Source organism: Salmo salar, chromosome ssa16 (genome assembly GCF_905237065.1).
Source record: "Salmo salar chromosome ssa16, Ssal_v3.1, whole genome shotgun sequence".
NCBI classification, from domain to species: Eukaryota; Metazoa; Chordata; class Actinopteri; order Salmoniformes; family Salmonidae; genus Salmo; species Salmo salar.
Window position 1 is genome coordinate 26,504,612 of NC_059457.1, and position 13,223 is coordinate 26,517,834.

The window sequence follows — 13,223 nt, forward strand, 5'->3', positions numbered from 1 at the left end:
TTCCAAGCTGTTTAAAGGCACAGTCAACTTAGTATATGTAAACTTCTGACACACTGGAATTGTGATACAGTGAATAATAAGTGAAATAATCTGTCTGTAAACAATTGTTGGAAAAATTACTTGTGTCATGCATAAAGTAGATGTCCTAACCGACTTGGCAAAACTATAGTTTGTTAACCTAGAAATTTGTGGAGTGGTTGAAAAACGAGTTTTAATGACTCCAACCTAAGTGTATGTAAACTTCCGACTTCAACTTTATATCTCAAAAGACCCGACTGAATATTACACTCCGAAAGCTTGTCAACAACTTGTGGTGGAGTGAGTAAGCAAAGCATCAGTGCCATATGTATGTATGTATTAACAGTGAGAAGGCTAGGCAGTGTGCTAATGTTAGGCAATTATGCTGGCACAAACAGAGTGAAGGGTTTCTCTGAATTGCTCCTCCTAGGCTAGTTAAAGGTTAACACTAGTTAACCATTACAACTACAGTATACAGTATGTGTCCAGTAAACAAGGTAGTCCCCGCCCCAAGAGATTAGACTTTCCTTGGAGCAGTAACACAGAGAATAACTAGGACAGCGTCATCATTTCTGCACTACAGGAACTATATGTTACCTTGGCAGTTACCCTATCAGCATTTATCAACATTGTCAACGTTATCAGCCAAGACACTTTGACACTAAAAGGGTAATTCATGCGTAAATTAAATGTTGCAATTTGCCAGATCACAGTTTGGATTTAGCTTCTTCTTGTTGCAGGTAAGGCCAGAGTAATCATTTACAAGTCACTGTTGATCTCATAAGCTTTTTTTTAAATTGTAACTGGTGTGGAGTTGTGCTTTTAGAAATATTTGTTCCTAAATGCATGTTTGCCCACTTGTCACCTGTTGTGGTTCCTCTTAATTCTGTGAGGGTCGTATTAAACTTCCCAGAGTTTTGATATTTCTACACTTGTAATCCTTTATTTTGGTCAAGTTTCAACCACTGAGTTTTAATTGGTGTGCACTGTGTAGGTATTCTTCTCTCATCACATTGTCATGGAAAGTCTTGCACAGGGACACTCAAAGTCAACCTTAATCATTGTTTATTGTAAGCATGCTGGAGAGGTTCCAACAAAGTTGATGCACCATAGTGAACGTCTGTCAGGAGCTCTTCCGGGGCAGTCCCGTTAGTTCCTTTATATACTGCAGACAGGTCATATTTGCATGATTTAGCTTTTTCATAAGTAATTCATCATTAACGTTTGCTTCATTCATGTTGTCACGCCCTAACCATAGAGAGCCCTCTGGGTTCTCTATGGTGTATAGGTCAGAGCGTGACTAGGGGCTTTCTAGCGTTTCTATTTCTATGTTGGTATTTGTATGGTTCCCAATTAGAGCCAGCTGATTATCGTTGTCTCTAATTGGGGATCATACTTAAGTTGACCATTGTTCCCACCTGTGTTGTGGGATATTGTTTTCAGTTAGTGCCTAAGTGCGCTCTGTACTGGACGTTTGTTTATTCTTTGTTGTTTTTGTTAAGTTTCACTTTGTAATAAAGTATGTGGAACTATACGCATGCTGCGCCTTGGTCTGCTCCTTTTGACGAACGTGACACGTGACCAACCAATACTGGGTCATCTATGTGACAGACCAATACCTCACAAGGCTTCTTCTCTCAGCTAAGACCTTGAAACGGAGATATCTTTTGTTCTCAAAACAAGGGTCTGGGCGTACTGCCAAATAGCAGATATTGAGGAAATTTCCATCACAACCTACTATTTCAGACACTTTGCCCCTGTTAAATGTACTGGATGTGCGTATGCTGCTGTCACCCTTTTAGGTTATCATCCCCCCAGGACTGTGTGGAAAGGACAAGCGTTGTAGGGCAGATTTCAGTTCAGAACACTTCATCTTTAGAGTGGACACCAGACACCTCCCCAGAGACAGAGCTCTTGGCAAAGGTCAAATCAAATCAAACAGTGACATCCATTACAGACACTAATAATAAGAATAACTGGTCATAACTTGGTGAAAATTGTATTTAAACTTCATAAAAGCAGACTTTATAGAACTCAACGCCATTAGTTTAATGACATAGAGAGTCATCGTGGTAAGAGTTTATTCACAATAAAAAGTTAAATGAATATGAATGGTGTTTGAATGAGCACAGGATTTGAATGTTATGGACACGCTCCCTAATTGGTGGAAATTATGTTTATGGTCTAACAGGTCTGCTAAAACAGATAAAGGTTAGAAGGGAAGGGATTATTTGAGTATTATATCAATTTCAAGTCAGAAGTCCTCGTCAATACTAAAGCCTACTCAGTCATCATTCATGTCAAGGTCTGAGTAGTCCATCAGGCATAGTCAGATCCCTCAGCTATCCACAACATTGTAGAGTGGGTCTTTCCTACTGTCAGGAATTCAGCTCCTCAGACATCCACTTCAAGGTTGTGTCAGAGTTCACAGAGCTCTGAAACTGGGGGACAAACCCAGTCAGGGTCTACCTCCTGGGGTCAAAGGGTCACTGCAGCCCAGATACTGGTGACCTATAACCCTGAGGATCATTGTGATCATCATCACCATGGAAAAGTGGGCAGATTGCCTGGTCCAGTTCAGGTGTGATTTTCTTTCATGTTTGTAGCATTTTATTTCTACCTTTATTTAGCTAGGCAAGTCAGTTAAGAATAAATTCTCATTTACAATGACGGCCTAGGAACAGTGGGTTAACGGCCTAGTTCAGGGGCAGAACGACAGATTTTTACCTTGTCAGCTCGGGGATTCAATCTAGCAACCATTCAGTTACTGGCCAAATGCTCTAAACACTAGGCTACCTGCCACCCCAAAGCATAATGTATCTTAATGTTTATGTGGTGTCTTGTTGTAACTTGACATGCTACACTCTGAGAATAAAGGGATAGGTTAGGTTACAAAATTGTTCGCTGTGTACAAAAATATCAAAATGCACATAATGTTCCTTCAGAGGTACACATATGATCTCTCATGGTACTGTTCAGTACCTTTTAGGGAACATGTACGGATAATCTAGTACAGAGGTCATCAACCTTTTCTGAGCCAAGATTCCATTCTACCGCTCAGACTTAAAAAAAAAACATTACTTAAAAAACTTAAGCCTATGCAACCTTAACCTATTAAAATATTTATGTTGCAATGAAGTTTGTGCAGTAGGCTATAGGCTCAATACGTTACCACTGCATATTGGCAATTCTTGAATTGCCCTGCCAATGTTTCAAAATGTGAGGTCTATGATCACAATGGTAATTGATCATTTGTTGTATTACTTGTGAAGCATAAATATAAATCCTTTGCATTTTTTTTATTGCACTGGACTGATTTTTTCTATTTAACTAGGCAAGTCAGTTAAGAACAAATTCTTATTTACAATGACAGCCTACCCCGGCCAAACCCAGATGACGCTGGGCCAATTTGGACTCCCAATCACAGCCAGATGTCACTAGCCACTTTAAACAATGTTTTCATAACCTACATTACTCATCTCATATGTATATACTGTACTCTATACCATCTACTACATCTTGCCATCCTGATGTATTGTATCACTAGCCACCTTAAACAATGCCGCTTTATATGTTTTCATACCCTACATTACTCATCTCATATGTATATACTGTACTCCATACCATCTACTGCATCTTGCCTATGCCGTTCAGCCATCACTCATTTATATATTTTTATGTACATATTCATATTCATTCCTTTACACTTGTGTGTACAAGGTAGTTGTTGTGGATTTGTTAGGTTATATTACTTGTTAGATATTACTGCATGGTCAGAACTAGAAGCACAAGCATTTCGCTACATTTGCATTAACACCTGCTAACCATGTGTATGTGACAAATAGATTTGATTTGATTTGATTTGCAGCCTCTTGCACTAACTTAGACCAGTGATAGAGAGAGAGAGAGAGAGAGAGAGAGAGAGAGAGAGAGAGAGAGAGAGAGAGAGAGAGAGAGAGAGAGAGAGAGAACCTTATTGGCTGCCTCTCAACATCCCTAAGCTCTTCCTCCGCTAACTAAACAAAAAGCGACACCTTCCAGCTGATGCCGAAACTCGAGCCACACTTCGTTACTTCTGACTCGTGCACCAATTCGTATGACCAGAGAACGTCGCTAATAACAACACAAGTCTATCGATACACATTGTATCACGAGTGGATAGGGAGAAGGAGTTTTATGGCTTATAAAAGTGTTGAATAAAGTGTTGACAGTGCTGAATAAAATCTTATACATTAACTCACTCATAAAAACAGCAGATATTTTCTGTATTTGTTGACAGTCTTAAAGATTTGAAATCTCACACAGTGAGTTGACAATTAACTTCGCAGTGGGCTCGTGGAAGCTGCAGACACAGTGATCTGAGCTATCTGATTGGCCAGCGGTAGGCCTATAAGTGCACTTGATTGCTCTCCATGCCCGCCGGGTAGGCAGAGTTTGTACCTTCAGACGCATGAAATAGTTCAAAATGGGAACACCAACCACTTCAGCTGAATCCAAATACCTCATCCCCATACTGTATTTATTTATTTATTTTCCTCCTTTGCACCCCAGTATCTCTACTTGCACTTTCATCTTCTGCACATCTCTCACTCCAGTGTTTAATTGCTATATCGTAATTACCTCGCCACTATGGCCAATTGTATTGCCTTACCTCCCTTATCTTACCTCATTTGCACACACTGTATATAGATTTTTCTATTGTGTTATTGATTGTATGTTTGTTTATTCCATGTGTAACTCTGTGTTGTTGTTTGTGTCAAACTGCTTTGCTTTATCTTGGCCAGGTCGCAGTTGTAAATGAGAACTTGTTCTCAACTAGCCTACCTGGTTAAATAAAGGTTAAATTAAAAATAAATAATGCACCTAATGCAAACAACGTGAACCAAATAAAAAAAATAGGAAAACAAGGCTTTATTGTTGGGCATTTTACAGAAATGTTTGCTGATCGACTAGGAAAGCCTCTGGTACAATGGTACATTTTTTATACCAATATTTTTAATATAAAGGTACAATCAAACACATTCCCCCCCAAAACATTTTTTCCCGATCTTAATCCAACACTGAGCGAACTTGTCAAGATTTCCCCAATCCTATAGTGCAGGTATGTGTCTGTTGCACACACACAAACACACACTGCTGTGTGTTTCTTGTGTTGTTCAGATCAGGTCCAGTAACGATAAGGCAGTGGAAATGCTTTTTCGGTGAACCCCCCCCACGGGACAGTTGAGCTAACGTGCCTAATGTGATCAGCATGAGGTTGTAAGTAACAAGAAAAATTCCCAGGACATAGGCATATCTGATATGGGCAGAAAGCTTAAATTCTTGTTAATCTAACTGCACTCTCCAATTTACAGTAGCTATTACAGTGAAAGAATACCATGCTATTGTTTGAGGAGAGTGCACAGTTATGAACTTGAAAATGTATCAATTAACCAATTAGGCACATTTGGGCAGACTTGAAACAACATTTTGAACAGAAATGCAATGGTTCATTGGATCCATCTAAAACGTTGCACATATACTGCTGCCATCTAGTGGACACAATCTAAATTGCACCTAAACTGGAATAATACATTGTGGCCTTTCTCTTGCATTTCAAAGATGATGAAAAAAAATCATGTTTTTTTCTTTTGTATTATCTTTTACCAGATCTAATGTGTTATATCTTCCTACATTCATTTCCACAAACTTCAAAGTGATTCCTTTCAAATGGTATCAAGAATATGCATATGCTTGCTTCAGGTCCTGAGCTACGGGCAGTTAGATTTGGGTATGTCATTTTAGGCAAAATAACTGTAAAAAGGGTCCGATCCTTAAGAGGTTTTAAGATCACAGACCAGGGGGCAGACCAGCCTCCAATTGGCCAATTTAGGATTGAGAGGAACACTGGTTGGCTGTCTGTCACGGAACCCTTGGACCGGGAGCAAAAGGCCAAACAGACCGTATGGTAACACCATGGCACTCTGTTATAGGAAAACAAAATGGAGGAATCCCATTTACTTTCATCAGTGTGACAGTATTGACAGTGACAGTAATGGCAGTAGTGTATTGTGACTGATGTAGTGTACTGACTGTGTAGACCTTCACAGTATGAGTGATACTGACTGATATAGACTTACATTTACATTTTTTACATTTTTTGTCATTTAGCAGACGCTCTTATCCAGAGCGACTTACAGTAGTGAATGCATACATTTCATAAAAATTTTTTTTCCGTACTCCCATCTATTTGACTTGGGACCAGACATACAGTACTTACAGTATGCCAGTTAATGTAGCATGGATGTTTAGATATTTGTGTAAAGTGTGATGTATGTATCATGTAGATATACACTACCGTTCAAAAGTTTGGGGTCACCCAGAAATGTCCTTGTTTTTGAAAGAAAAGCCCATTTTTTTGTCCATTCAAATAACATCAAATTGATCAGAAATACAGTGTAGATATTGTTAATGTTGTAAATGACTATTGTAGCAGGAAACGGCAGATTATTTTATGGAATATCTACATAGGCGTACAGTGGCCCATTATCAGCAACCATCACTTCTGTGTTCCAATGGCACGTTGTGTTAGCTAATCCATGTTTATAAGTTTAAAAGGCTAATTTATCATTAGAAAACCCTTTTGCAATTATGTTAGCACAGCTGAAAACTGTTGTCCTGATTAAAGAAGCAATAAAACTGACCTTCTTTTATACTAGTTGAGTATCTGGAGCATCAGCATTTGTGGGTTCGATTACAGGCTCAAAATGTCTAGAAACAAAGTACTTTCTTCTGAAACTCATCAGTCTATTCTTGTTCTGAGAAATGAAGGTTATTCCATGCGAGAAATTGCCAAGAAACTGAAGATCTCGTACAGCGCTGTGTACTGCTCCCTTCACAGAACAGCGCAAACTGTCTCTAACCAGAATAGAAAGAGGAGTGGGAGGCCCCGGTGCACAACTGAGCAAGAGGACAAGTACATTAGAGTGTCTAGTTTGAGAAACAGACGTCTCACAAGTCCTAAACTGGCAGCTTTATTAAATAGTACCCGCAAAACATCAGTCTCTACGTCAACAGTGAAGAGGCGACTCCGGGATGCTGTCCCTTTCTGGGCAGCGTCGCTGAGGCTGCACAGATATTAATTTATATAACTCTGTAAGTGTACAAGTCCAACAACACTGGGACAAATCAGTTTACCCAATTAGAATTTCCTGGGATTATCATCATCTGCTTGCATTCAAGAAACTCTCCTGTTAATCACCCACCCTGTCTCCCATCTATTTGCCAGTACACATCCTCAGTCCCAGAGAACCAGATGCCTGCCTTAGTGGTGGTGATGGCAGTGACAGATGCTGACTACCCCATTCACCATCCTGGAGGAGCCGGTTCAGAACTGTACAGGGAGACACCGATGGCAAGTTCAACAACTCCACTGGACCCACTGGAGACCAGGGAATCATCACCACCGCCAAGGATAACAATGTTATATAACAATGTTCTATGACCGGTTATTTATTCATTATTTATTCATTCTGAAAGGTATGCCCTATGTGGTCATTTAGACAATTCTTTCTCTCTTTTTATGTCTCTCAGGATTTGGACTATGAGAGTGTTACTGTGTTCAGTCTGTTGGTGGTGGTGGAGAATGAGGTGGTGGTCTCTTGTAGACAGTGATCTGCATGTGGACAGTGACCTGGTCCTCTATACAGCCACTGACCCAGACACCACCATGACACAGACAGTCAGGTATATAATATATGTGAACAACTGGGTTTGAACATGGGTCGTCTGGGCTACACAAGACTATAAATCCACTGAGCTAAAGCCTATCTCTATTTTAGTGTGTGCGTGTGCGTGTGCGTATGCGTATGCGTGCATGTGTGTTTCAGGTACAGGATGGCCAGTGAACGTAGTGGGTGGCTGAGCCTCAACGAGACCACTGGTCAGCTCCAGATCAGGAATCCTATGGACAGAGAGTCTCCTTTTGTTACAGATGGCACATACACAGCTCTCATCCTAGCCATTGATAATGGTACGGAAATATTCACACAATATCTTCTATGCAGACATCTAGTCAGACATTTATTATAATAGATACAGTAATAGATGGATGCTGGCAGCAACTCTCACAGACACACATTCCCTTACTGTCTCTCTCTCTTCCAGGTGAGGTCCCAGCCACAGGCACATGGTCCCTAGTGATTAAGCTGGAGGATGTAAACGACAATGCTCCGACCATTGACCCTCTGCAGCCGGCAGCCCCAGTCGCAGGACATCTCCGTCAGAGACCCCGACGGGCCCAGCCCTTCAAAACAGAGCAAGTGGGTCTGTCCCAGAAATACTGGAGCGCCCGCATGAACGACAGCCATGAGTGAATGACTGAGTGAGTGACTGAGCGAGTGCATGTGTGTCTGATTTTATTGTAACTGTTGTGTTGTGGGTTTTGGGTATTGCCATATAAAAACTGGCATTCAACTTTGTGGGGTTTTATGTGTTGTCAGAGAGCAGTGTCATTCTGAGTATGAGGTAATCTCTAAAGGTGGGCCTTTATGACCTGGTACTGAGGGTTTACGACAATGAGGGCCTCTAACAGGACACCTCATTACATTCACAGGTACATTATAAATTACAGTTTCCTAAAAATAATATACATATACTCTGTATTTATACATCCAGAGTTACAGAGCAGATGATAAAAAATAGAGATAGAGAATAAAGTTCTTAAAGTGTACAGGCACTAGGAGTCATCATTCTACAACAATACAATTATAAATCAAGATAACTCATGCGTCTCTGTGTTTCCCCGATCCTTTTTTCATTTTATCCAAGAGCAGGAATGAACACATACAGGCAGTTATTGTTGAAACATGATAAACAGGTGAGAAGGTGGCCGGCTTCGTCATCAAATCAAATCAAACTTTATTTGTCACATGCGCCGAATACAACATGTGTAGACCTTACCGTGAAATGCTTACTTATAAGCCCTTAACTAACAGTGCAGTTCAAGAAAGATTTAAGAAAATATTTACCAAATAAACTAAAGTAAATAATAATAAAAAGTAACACAATAAAATAACAATAACGAGGCTATGTACAGGGGGTACCGGTACCGAGTCAATGTGCGGGGGTACAGGTTAGTTGAGGTAATCTGTACATGTAGGTAGGGGTGAAGTGACTATGTATAGATAATAAACAGCGAGTAGCAGCAGTGTACAAAACAAATGGGGGGGGTGTCAATGTAAATAGTCCGGTGGCCATTTGACTAATTGTTCAGCAGTCTTATGGCTTGGGAAAAGGTGTTGTCGTGCCCTCTTCACAACTGTCTTGGTGTGTTTGGACCATGATAGTTCGTAATGGTGATGTGGACACCAAGGAACTTGAAACTCTCGACCCGCTCTACTACAGCCCTGTCGATGTTAATGGGGCTTGTTCGGCCCTCCTTTTTCTGTAGTCCACAATAAGCTTCTTTGTCTTGCTTACATTGAGGGAGAGGTTGTTGTCCTGGCACCACACTGCCAGGTCTCTGACCTCCTCCCTATAGGCTGTCTCATTGTTGTCGGTGATCAGGCCTACCACTGTTGTGTCGTCAGCAAACTTAATGATGGTGTTGGAGTCGTGTTTGGCCACGCAGTCGTGGGTGGACAGGGAGTACAGGAGGGGACTACGTACACACCCCTGAGGGGCCCCAGTGTTGAGGATCAGCATGGTAGACGTGTTGCTGCCTACCCTTACCACCTGGGGGCGGCCCGTCAGGAAGTTCAGGATCCAGTTGCAGAGGGATGTGTTTAGTTTCAGGGTCCTTAGCTTAGTGATGAGCTTTGTGGGCACGATGGTGTGAACGCTGAGCTGTAGTCAATGAACAGCATTCTCATGTAGGTGTTCCTTTTGTCCGGGTGGGAAAGGGCAGTGTGGAGTGCAACTGAGATTGCGTCATCTGTGGATCTGTTGGGGTGGTATTCGAATTGGAGTGGGTCTAGGGTATCCGGGAAGATGCTGTTGACCAGCCTTTCAAAGTCCTTTAAAAGCACTTCATGGCTACCGACGTGAGCGCTACGGGGCGGTAATCATTTAGGCAGGATACCTTCACTTCCTTGGGCACAGGGACTATGGGAGTCTGCTTGAAACATGTAGGTATTACAGACTCGGTCAGGGAGAGGTTGAAAACGTCAGTAAAGACACATGCCAGTTGGTCTGCGCATGCTTTGAGGACACATCCTGGTAATCCGTCTGGCCCCACGGCTTTGTGAATGTTGACCTGTTTAAAGGTCTTGCTCACATTCGCTACCGAGAGCGTTGTCACACAGTCGTCCAGAACAGCTGGTGCTCTCATGCATGCTTCAGTGTTGCTTGCCTCGAAAGCGAGCATAAAAGGCATTTAGCTCGTCTAGTAGGCTCGCATCACTGGGAAGCTCGCATATGGGTTTCCCATGTGGCTCAGTTGGTAGAGCATGGTGTTTGCAACACCAAGGTTGTAGGTTTGATTCCCATGTGGGACCAGTATGGAAGAAAAAAAATATATGAAATGTATGCATTCACTACTGTAAGTCGCTCTGGATAAGAGTGTCTGCTAAATGACTAAAATGTAAAATGTAAAAATGTAGTCCGTAACAGTTTTCAAGCCCTGCTACATCCGACGAGTGTCAAAGTAGGATTCAATCTTAATCCTGAATTGACGCTTTGTTTGTTTGATGGTTTGTCTGAGGGCATAGCGAGCTTTCTTATAAGCGTCCTGATTAGTGTCCCGCTCCTTGAAAGCGGCAGCTCTAGCCTTATGCTCGATGCAGATGTTGCCTGTAATCCTTGGCTTCTGGTTGGTATATGTACGTATGGTCACTGTGGGGACGACGTCGTCGATGCAATTATTGATGAAGCCGATGACTGTGGTGGTATACTCCTCAATGCCATTGGATGAATCCCGGAACATATTCCAGTCTGTGCTATCAAAACAGACCTGTAGCATAGCATCCGTGTCATCTGACCACTTCCGTATTGAGAAAGTCACTGGTACTTCCTGCTTTTCAGCAAAACAGGTTACCCATCCCTTGCAATTCAGATGACATTTCTATAACCCTACTATCCAAATAGAATTATCTCCAGTCGTACATAGCCACAGGAAGTATGGGTGCTGAAGGTGCTGCAGTACTCCATGGTGGTGATGTGCTAAAACTGTAACAATTAGTGTTGCATTATTGATCTAAATGATAATGGGATTGGGGTAGGGGAGAGAAAAAAAACATAGAATATTTATATATGGGCCCCATTGTGCATGGAGAGCTCTCAGCTCTGTTTTTTAAGCGGTGTGCACATGATATGCTCTTATCTATTCAGTTGTGGGGGTTTGGAGTCGGACACTCTCTCTGCTGTTTAGACAGTTTAGTTTGAATTAGGTCAGGTCTCTCTCTCTATCTGTCCCTCTTCCCTTTCTCTTCTCTCCCACTTGTGGTGGATATCAAGTGATCTGGAACAGTGCTTGCAATTAGTTCTTCACTTTTTTCTATTAGTTTACAATTCTAAACTTGGTGTAAAGGGAACGGGAAAAATATAAAATAAGGAACATAGCATTCTGTTGCCCTCGGCTTGCAGGCCTGCTCATGCCCATAGCAAGCAAGACGCATAGCTGACTATTTGTGCACAGTTTTAATAGGCACAATCTTAGTGACAACACACCTTCTCCTTATCTCTCTCACACACACCCATTGTAATTATGCAGTACAAAGCAATGTGCTCTCTGTTCACAATGGTCTGTTCCTAGTGAGTGAGTTTCAAGTTTGAGGAAGCTTACAATTGGTTTTACCATTTCTACCGATCTACCTGCCAGTTGAGATTTTCATATGCGCATATTTGTTGAACAATTCAATTTCAATAATAATGTTTTTGTTTCTCAAAATCATTGCATGTGGTTAATGTAATGGGGAAAATAAACAATCAAAGGGCAAACAATTAACACTATAAAACAATGACTGTGTGTCAAGGGATAAGACGTACTCATCCTTAAAAATGTCGTACTGGAGAGAAGAGGACCAAAACGCAGCAGGTATGTGCAGGCTCATCTTGACTTTTATTAACTATCAAAAATGAACACCCAAAATAACAAAGAACTCACGAGAATGAATGAATGACCGAACGAACAACCAACAGTCTGGCAAAGCATAGGCTCAACACAGAACAATTCCCCACAACCCCAAAGACAAACACACACACCTATATAGGACTTCCAATCAAAGGCAACTATACACACCTGCCTTCAATTGGAAGTCCCAATCATCAACCCAACATTTAACAAACACAAACCCCCTGCCACATCCTGACCTAGACTAAGCAATACGCCCTCTGCTGGTCAGGACGTGACAGTACCCCCCCCTCAAGGTGCAGACTCCAGGATGCACCTAAAAAAGAAAAACAAGAAAATCCCCAATACCCCAACAAAAACCCAACAAACAATAACCCCTAAACCATAAGGGAGGGAAGGGAGGGTGGCTGCCGTCCACGACGGCACTGTGCTACACCCTCCCTCCCCAACCCACCTATCCTGGACGGTGGCTCAGGTGCAGGCCGTTCCAGGCAGTCGGGGCAGTCTGGCAGCTCGGGTCAGTCTGGGTTAGTCTGGCAGCTCGGGACAGTCTGGGCAGTCTGGCAGCTCGGGACAGTCTGGGCAGTCTGGCAGCTCGGGACAGTCTGGGCAGTCTGGCAGCTCGGGACAGTCTGGGCAGTCTGGCAGCTCGGGACAGTCTGGGCAGTCTGGCAACTGGGGACAGTCAGGGCAGTCTGGCCACTCCGGCAGATCAGGGCAGTCTGGCCACTCCGGCAGGTCCGGGCAGTCTGGCCACTCCGGCAGGTCCGGGCAGTCTGGCCACTCCGGCAGTTCCGCGCAGTCTGGCCACTCCGGCAGTTCCGCGCAGTCTGGCCACTCCGGCAGTTCCGCGCAGTCTGGCCACTCCGGCAGTTCAGCGCAGTCTGGCCACTCCGGCAGTTCAGCGCAGTCTGGCCACTCCGGCAGTTCAGCGCAGTCTGGCCACTCCGGCAGTTCAGCGCAGTCTGACCTCTCTGGCAACTGTTGACTGGCGGGCAGCTCTGACGACTGTTGACTGGCGGGCAGCTCTGACGACTGTTGACTGGCGGGCAGCTCTGATGACGACTGTTGACTGGCGGGCAGCTCTGATTACGACTGTTGACTGGCGGGCAGCTCTGATGACGACTGTTGACTGGCGGGCAGCTCTGGCGACTGT

The 13,223-nt window shown here is 42.9% G+C and overlaps 1 protein-coding gene across 1 annotated transcript; it reads left to right on the plus strand.

The window, feature by feature from the left end:
• The first annotated feature begins 426 nt into the window (after positions 1-426).
• On the plus strand, positions 427-8,770 carry si:dkey-30c15.12 (cadherin-1). Its single transcript, XM_014148636.2, has 5 exons — positions 427-758; positions 7,286-7,479; positions 7,591-7,743; positions 7,887-8,029; positions 8,164-8,770. Exons 1-5 carry the CDS (start codon positions 708-710, stop codon positions 8,370-8,372), a joined length of 750 nt encoding a protein of 249 aa, XP_014004111.2. The 5' UTR covers positions 427-707; the 3' UTR covers positions 8,373-8,770.
• Positions 8,771-13,223: the final 4,453 nt, after the last annotated feature.

Excerpts from the sequence above, each read along its gene's own strand:
- si:dkey-30c15.12 (XM_014148636.2), top strand. The coding sequence starts at position 708 with ATGTTGCAATTTGCCAGATCACAGTTTGGATTTAGCTTCTTCTTGTTG. Across the intron at positions 759-7,285 it reads TTAGCTTCTTCTTGTTGCAG|TACACATCCTCAGTCCCAGA; the intron begins GTAAGGCCAGAG and ends TCTATTTGCCAG. Across the intron at positions 8,030-8,163 it reads CATCCTAGCCATTGATAATG|GTGAGGTCCCAGCCACAGGC; the intron begins GTACGGAAATAT and ends TCTCTCTTCCAG.